The sequence below is a fragment of the Poeciliopsis prolifica genome, unplaced genomic scaffold, assembly GCF_027474105.1.
Source record: "Poeciliopsis prolifica strain line A6 unplaced genomic scaffold, Auburn_PproV2 SCAFFOLD035, whole genome shotgun sequence".
Lineage (NCBI taxonomy): Eukaryota > Metazoa > Chordata > Actinopteri > Cyprinodontiformes > Poeciliidae > Poeciliopsis > Poeciliopsis prolifica.
In genome coordinates, this window is record NW_026562410.1 from 5,068,379 (window position 1) to 5,077,059 (window position 8,681).

Below are 8,681 nucleotides of genomic sequence, written 5' to 3' on the forward strand. Positions count from 1 at the left end.
ACTGTAAAATAATAATAATAATAATAATAATAATAATAATAATAATAATAATAATAATAATAATAATAATAATAATTGAGAGTTTGATCATTTTGGTTTGCACCAAAAACACTGACATTTAGTTTTGTTTTGTTTTACTTTTTGAAGTTTCAACACTAACTGTTCAGCAGACAGTGAAATGGGAGGGACATCCGGTGAGGAGGCTTCCTGCACCTGCACTGAAAAAACACACAAACTGTCAGAACTGAATCGGTGAAATTAGGAACTGTTTCTAATTCACATTTCTGAGTTCAAAATGATCAACTGTCCCTTTAAGAGCTGAGGGCCCACATCAGACAGTGCAACACATTTTCTAGACTCTCATGACTCACTTTACATGAATCCTTCTCATGGTTTCGCTCATTTGTTTTGTCATTCAATCCAGAAAAAATAAAAGTAAATAATAAATCAGAATTGGTTTGTGATGAAGGTAGAAAACAACTGGAAAAGTGACGACGCGTATCCTCGACAACAGCAAAGTTTTGCTTGTTATTGGCAACAGTTCCTTCAGAGCTGAAAAGCTTTGCTTGCCAACAATTTTGATTTTAGCATCAATGCTATCTCCAGGCAAATATGGACACAAACTTTCATTTTTGAAACTTTTTAACTAGAATAACTTTTTTTCTTTTCTTTTTTTTGTTTTTGTTTTTCTGCATCAATTCACATTCACAACACACATCAGCTTTACTTATTCTCTGCTGGACGCCACACAACACCAACACCAAGCGCATCTCTGTCTTCTTTAGGTGAACTTGCTTCAATATGTGTTGCTGAGGTTTGTCCCCCACAGTCGATTACATTTTATTGGGTAATATCAGATACCCTTTAGAACTCGATTTTGCAGTGTAACCAGGTCCCACCCAGAGCTGGAGCAGCAAAAAACCTGAAAAATCAGACAAAAAAAAAATCTGATTTTATTCTGAAAAAGAATAAAAGCTACTGTTAGCATAATTTCAATGTGTTTTTCATCCATTTTTTTTGTTTAAAATTGGACTAATTGATTTCCATGTCAATTTCTCACATTCAAACTAGAAATGTTCATGCAAGTCTAACTCAAGGTGTAGAATTTTATACTAATTTCACGAGTTAAATTGCGAAGTTTGTTTTGTTAGTGCTCTGTGACTGAGCGTGCAGGGAAATGACTGCAGCTAAATTCTAAGAAAGATTTTTCGGTGGGATTTGTTTGCACTCCAGCTTCAGCTTTTTCAGCCACAGGGCTAATGGTAATGCTAATGCTAATGCTAACACTGAGGTCTCAAAACTTGCAAGCAATTTTGTTTTGTCAGGTCAATTTTCTGGCTATAAGTTAAACTCTTTTATTCATCTATTCCCACTTGGAAATCTTGATTCAAGAATGACATAAGGTGGAAATTGTTACACCGATTTTATGAGTTAAATTATGAAGTTGGTTTTGTCAGTGCAGTGTGAAACTGACAGCAGTTCTATTCTAATCAAGTTGTTTTGGAGGGATTTGTTCACAAAAGAAATCATTGTTGCAATGAGACAATTATTTTTGCATTAAATAAACATTCGGTTGTGGTTGAAATTTGATAAGTCGTGCATATTTGTTATTATTATTATTTTCTTTTCTCTTTTTTTTACAGCGCATTAAGTTGCGCGTGTTATTTGAGTTTTTTTTTTTTTTTTTTTGCTTGATTTCTTCTTCCAGTGAATAAATCCAAACCTTGTTCCCGCAATAAACAAAACAAAACCAAAACAAAAAACAAGCGACATCACGCGCAATTAAACAAATGTTGCCGTGGACCCAAACATTCCTCAAACGAGTCGAACATCGACTCCAGATATTTTATCAGGGTGTTTTTTTTTCTTTTTTTTCTTGGCTGCAATTTGGAGGAGAAATCAAAGCCAATTACAGGAACGAGGAGGAATGAACTTGTGAGAAGCGAGAGGATGGAAGAGGATGGAGGAGGATGGAGGAGGAAGGCGGTGTGGGAGTGGAGGCTGTCGGGCTCTGGCGCTCAAGCTGACATGCTTTGGTTCTGCGGCTCTGATTGGTTCTCGTTTGCAGGAGCTCATGGGTTCATTCCGCCGCTAAGCGCCTCCCCGTTCCCCTAAACTACATTATAATGCAACGAACCTCCCTTTTAACCACAAACCGAATTTGCTTTCATTTAGGCTATATATTTTTCCTTAAATAGGTTAAAGTCATAGAGATTTTTTTTATTTATTATTTATTTTCATTTTATTTATTTATTTTTTGATTTATTTCTTTCTTTTTTTTTTTTTTTTTTTTTTGCGCGTGTGGGAACAGCATTCCGCCCTGGAGCGGTGCGCAATGCTTTCTCACGCCGACCTCCTGGATGCTCGCCTCGGTGAGTTATCGTCACCAAACTCCGGTCTCCAACTCTACTGTAAGCTGGAGGAACTTTATAATCTTACATTCGAGCTCGGGAAAAAAAAAAAAAAAGTATCCAATTTGCTCCTTATGACGCCTTAATGTGCCTGAATAGAGCCAAATTCGCTTAATTCATTGGAAAAGTAATTATTTGTTATTATTATTATTATTGCTGTTATTGCATTACGCTGTAATTTGATTTAACGCATTTTCCGAGATCTCGGTTTGATCGAATTGAGCTGAGGAGGATTTAAGGAGCAGATTGCGGGGCGCATGGTGGATAGTTGTACTTAATTCTTCTAGTTGTGCTGGATGGATTAATGCATGCATTCTATTTTTTCTATTTTATAATAATAATAATAATAACAGTAATAATAATGCATCAGTTTTTTCTTTATAATTCAACATTTTCTCATGTAATATTTCACATTTCTGTGCATGTCCAGTTTTTCTCTAACTATTGTTTTTTTTCTCTTCCTCCATAGCAGGGCTTTCATTGGTGCCAAAAAAACAAACAAACAAATACAAATCTCACCTGCTCCTGGTTGTTGGTTGTGCAGGGATGAAGGACGCCGCGGCGGAGCTCCTGGGCCACAGGGAGGCTCTGAAGTGCAGGCTCGGGGGCGGCGGACCCGACCCGGGACACTCCGGGGAGCTCGGTCCGGACGGCGTGGAAGGAACCACGATGCTCCCCGGTGACGACATCAGCGGCGGCGGCGGCGGAGGCGGAGGCGGCGGCGGCTCCAATCCGGTGCAGGTGAACAGCAAGGAGCAGGAGAAGCAGCAGCAGCAGCAGCAGCAGCAGCACAACAACAGCGGCGGAAACAACTCAAACCAGTCCGGAGGGCAGCAGAGCCAGAAGCAGAAGCGGCACCGGACCCGCTTCACCCCGGCGCAGCTCAACGAGCTGGAGCGCAGCTTCGCCAAGACGCACTACCCGGACATCTTCATGCGGGAGGAGCTGGCGCTGCGGATCGGCCTGACGGAGTCCAGAGTTCAGGTGGGCCCCGTTAACATGCACATTTCTGGGGAAAATTAATAATAATAATAATAAGAAGAATGAAGCTTTAAACAAACAGAAGATTTTACAGAGAGAGGGAAAAACAAGCGCTCTGGTTCATATTTGTGATACATAATACATATTTGTGGACGCAGATTTTATTGGTGGAAATCAAACATTGAATAAAAATCGCAGAAAAATTACCCAAACAAGCTTCAACTCAACCAACGTGTGTTTAAAGGTTTCCAGCCTCAGAGAAGCATTTCATCCCTGAATTTCATAAGGATTATTTTATTTTTATTATGTTTTATTTATTTATTTTTGCTTGCAGGAGGAGTGGAAAACCTGGAAGGAAAATTAAAGCAAAATAGGACCCTGAAAAAAAACTTGAAATGATAATAATAGAGTAAAAATAAAATCGGTGAAAACGGAAACGAAAACGCTTTTCGTGAAAGTCACCGCATGTCACCGTGTTCCTTCACTACAGGAAACACGTAAGAGAAAACAAACAAAGGAAACAGACGCATTAAACAAACAAAAGCGATGCTGCAGATTGTTAAAAATTCACTATTATAATTCACACAAATCAATGAACAATAAATAAATAAATACCGAAGATAAGATTACTGGATTCAACTCAACTAAAGGCAGGGCTTCTTATTTTTGATTATTAGCACTTTTATTTTTACCTATTTTATTTCATTTCATTTTATTTCATTTGTACAATTTCGTCATATTTCGTCATATATATATATATATATATATAATATATATATATATATATATATATATATATATATATATATATATATATATATATATATATATATATATATATATACGTATATATATATATATATATATATATATATATATATATATATATATATATATATATATATATATATGTCGTCAAATCAAATCATAAACTCATATTAGCAACAACAATATCAACTATGATAACAATTGCGACAGCAGTAGTGATGAAATGACGACGAAAATTTACGACAGGACGCTTTTGAGGCTTGTAAAGTTGGCAAACGATTTAATGATAATCGTTACCGATTTCAAAACCGGCGCTTCCGAAGAATATATATATATATACATATATATTTATTTATTTATCTATTTATTTTCAGCCCAAGCTGCAGTCACGAGGCGTCTCTGCCATTCATTCTCTCATTCGTTCATTCATTCAGCCTAATTAAGATTGGCCTGCATGTCCTGCCCATCCCCTCTAATGGATCTGCAGGGACCCGGACGCTGATAGCAGCTTTATTACACTCATTTAATGGCCGCTGATCAAGCACATATTAGCTTTCAACTCTTCTGAATTTATGTCATGCTCAAAGTTCTCCTATAATTTGCTTACACACTCCGTCTATTGCTTCTCCCCTCCCCTTCAATCCCCACCAGCGTTTTGTCTTAGTGTTTTTTAAAATTATTATTCGAACGTCGACTCTGCAAAAAAAAAAAAAAAAAAAAAACCTGACTGAGAAAGAAAGAAAGAAGGAAAGAAAGACACATATTGCAATTGCACTTTAGCTGTTGCCATGTGAAATAATACTCTAATAATCATTATGAGTGTCCGGGCCCTTCCGGTGTCTGGAGTATTTGCATAAAATCAGAATTAGTGAAATGACGCGGCTCAGAGTGAGCGGTGAAGCGGAGGAAGCGATGGGCCTGTCAGCGCGCCGCGCGTCTTAATGCCGCGGCGCCGCGCGCACAGACAGCGCGGCACTCTGTCTTTGCAGGCAATGAGAGATTGCGTTTTTCTTTTCTCTCTTTTTTTTTTTTTTTTTTTTTTTTGCGGGCGCCGAAAAGCGTAATGCATTTCGGGCCGGATTTCACGGCTGGCTTCGCCGGGAGCGAGATGGTCCCGCTCTTATTACCGCGGCCCGCTCTCCCAAGCAAATCTCCACATTCATCACAGGCGCGTCTGCCGCTTACAGGGGCCCAAGGACTCCGGGAACCCACAACAAACTATTGATCTCTGCCGCAATATTGTCTTTGTTAGGGGTGCGCGGGCCGTGGAAAGCCGGCTACCCCCAAAGCAACATTTAGGGCGCAAATTTGATTTATTCTATTAAATATTATGTGTGTGTGGGGGAAAGTAAGGATCTGACATCAGCTTGCAGTCGTCGCCGTTTATATATTTAGAGAACTGTTGACATTATTCAACTCTCTCATGCTGAAGTTTTACTGACCACAAAAATATCATTGTTGAGCTCACATGTCCATGTATTCATACTTGAATCGAGAGTATTGTTCATTGTTTATATGAAGAGTGTTGCTTATTTTGTCAATATGTGTTTTCGATTAAAGTGCGATTAACTAATTCCAGACCAAGAAGTTTATTTGATCGATATATGGTTTTCAATTAAAATGCGATTAATCGCGGTTGAGTAATTATAGATCCTGCAAATTAATTCGATTGGGGATTGGATATATTTATATATATGTGTGTGTGTGTGTGTGTGTGTGTGTGTGTGTGTGTGTGGGTGTGTGTGTGTGTGTGTGTGTGTGTGTGTCGTGCACAATGACAATAAAATTGATTCTCATATGGGCTCACGGTACTTACCTGAGGTCGGTTACAGTTATTTTTCTCATATCAAATGCTATAATCGACCGTTTCTCATATGAAAAGATCGAGATATGAAATGGATGCTCCTGGATACAATATAGGGGTCTGAATCGGCGATTTGACCCGGAGCACTGTTTTCCATTCGGTTGATTTATTGCTGCTCGTTGGCATCGGGGTGATGATCACACAATGATGTCATGGCAACCCCTCGCTGTCAATGCGCCACCTCCTGTCTGACTCTCCGGCCGCCTGTCTGTCTGTCTGTCTGTCTGTCCGCAGGTCTGGTTCCAGAACAGACGCGCCAAGTGGAAGAAGCGCAAGAAGACCACCAACGTGTTCCGAGCGCCGGGAACGCTGCTGCCCACGCACCACGGCCTGCCCCAGTTCCCGTCGGCGGCGGCCGCGGCGGCGGCCATGGGCGACAGCCTCTGCTCCTTCCACGCCAACGACACCCGCTGGGCCACGGCGGGGATGCCCGGCGTATCTCAGCTGCAGCTGCCGCCCGCCCTGGGCCGCCAGCAGGCCATGGCGCAGTCCCTGTCTCAGTGCAGCCTCGGCGCGGGGCCGCCGCCCAACTCCATGGGTCTGTCCAACATGTCGTCCAACGGGTCCGGGCTGCAGTCGCACCTTTACCAGCCCACGTTCCCCGGGATGGTCCCGGCGTCTCTCTCCGGCCCCACCAACGTGACCGGCTCGCCTCAGCTGTGTAGTTCCCCGGACAGTGACGTCTGGAGAGGGACGAGCATCGCGTCGCTGCGCCGCAAAGCGCTGGAGCACACAGTCTCCATGAGTTTCACTTAGTGCCGAAGAGATTTCTGCATTTAGATCTCTTGCATTCAAAAACGACAAAAAGAAAACAAAACAAAAACACAAAACCAGGATACTTGTGAGTCTGCAGGCACCTGGCTCTTTTTTTTTTTTTTTTTTGTCCTCCCTCCGCAAATACGAGAAGAGACTCCGTCGGGCCTGCTGGCCTCGTGTCCACCACAGGGCTGGTTCCGGTCAGAAGCTATAAGTTATTATTTCGCATGTGGCCTCTCTGTCTATTTATTTGTCTATTTCAATGAACTTATCGGTTCCGTTCGGCATTCATTTGGCTCCGCGGCCGTTTCTGAGGACGCGCATTCTGGAGACGCCGCAGGAGCACAACGAGGTTTGCAGACTTCACTTTTCCTCCTGCCGCCAAAAAAAAAAAAGGGGGGCCAAAGGGTTTCTCACACTGGAAGTGCCAAAGCAAAAAGAAATGGATAATAATAATAATAATCATAATAAAATAATATTAATTATAAAATACATCAAAAGTTTGCTTGGAGGTTTCAAAGACTGACAACTGAAATTCATCTTCTACCAGGAGAGAGAGAGATGATCTCAATCTAACAGGAATCAGGACAACCTGGATGATGACTTGACTGCATGTGCTGTCAAAAGCAAAATATAGTGACGATAACAATAATGATGAGTAAAGAAAATACAAGAAAAAAGATAGTGGGGGAGGGGGGAAACCCAAAAGTGAGACATGGAAGCTGACTTTACTATAACCTGTTTCTATAGGATGTTTTTTGTGTAGCGGAAAGCGACTCTTGTTGCCATTTGGTCGGTTTGTGATGACCTTATGTTCCCAGAACTCTGTCTGTGCTTATGATCAAATATGCCTTTCTTAAATGTTGGAACCATTTATTTATTTACTTCAGGTTTTTTGTTTTGTTTCACGGACATGTTTATATCAATTCAGTGTAAAATGAGCCAATAAAAACCATTTTCAGTAATGTCACATCACGGATTGACCCTCGTTTCTTGAAGCTCGAAAATGGGCTTGAAATGGTTAAACGAGAAAAATAAAAAAAAGTCAGCAGAGGTTCCTTTGGAATTGTAATCAAATTTAGGCATACATTATAAAGATCATCCCCATATGCATCTTATTTCTCCTTATTTCTGTGTTTTCTGGTGAAAAGTTGCATGTCATCGGCTCAGTGGTGGCTCTATCATGAATGTGGCCCTGGGCTAGATCCTCCTTCTGGACCCCCTGGCAACCATCACTCCTTCAAACCACTTTTTAAAATATATTTGCTCAACCAGTCCAGGGTATTTTTTTTTTTTCGTTCTTAATCTTTGTGAAAAAAAATATTGCTTAAAAGTGATGAACATGATTATGGCATGTAAACATTTTCACCTGACAACCACACAGTCAAGTTGATTGCTGATATCTGACTCAGAGTCCAAGGTTCAGCTTCCTGAGAGGTTTTGCTGTTTAAAATCTGGATCAGACTCAAATTCTCAACAATTTGAAACTTTCTCAAATCCAAATTCCACGTCGGTTCTGTGAGTCGATGCCGCTGGTGAGACGACCCGCTCGTCAGCCCACGATTCTGCGCTGGACACGGTTAGACGTGATCCTTCAGTTAAATTTGAGTCAGAACGTTTCAGTTTGATCCTTATGGAGCATCACTAGAATCAGACGATTTCCTGTTTTGCAGCGTAACGAGTCACCGTGTTGTTATTTTCTCTAAGTGCTTAAGCTTGGACTACAGTTTGTTGGTTGACTAGATGAGAAAGTCAGCAGCAAAAATCTTTTTTATTTCTTTGTTTTTTTTCATCAAGCTTTTATGTGACCCTCAGGGGTTATGCCACCCAGGGTGGAGAGCCATGTTGCCCATACCACACTGTCACACTGATGACCTCTTGGTATTTTTGTTAGCATTTGG

The 8,681-nt window shown here is 40.9% G+C and overlaps 1 protein-coding gene across 2 annotated transcripts; it reads left to right on the top strand.

The window, feature by feature from the left end:
* The first annotated feature begins 2,172 nt into the window (after positions 1-2,172).
* On the top strand, positions 2,173-7,750 carry otpa (orthopedia homeobox a). Of its 2 annotated transcripts, none has more exons than XM_055052466.1 (3): positions 2,173-2,411; positions 2,956-3,395; positions 6,259-7,750. In XM_055052466.1, exons 1-3 carry the CDS (start codon positions 2,336-2,338, stop codon positions 6,778-6,780), a joined length of 1,038 nt encoding a protein of 345 aa, XP_054908441.1. In that variant the 5' UTR covers positions 2,173-2,335; the 3' UTR covers positions 6,781-7,750. The 2 variants fall into 2 exon arrangements, with proteins under 2 accessions (XP_054908441.1, XP_054908442.1); XM_055052467.1 differs by having other exon boundaries at positions 2,174-2,372.
* The last annotated feature ends 931 nt before the right edge of the window (positions 7,751-8,681 follow it).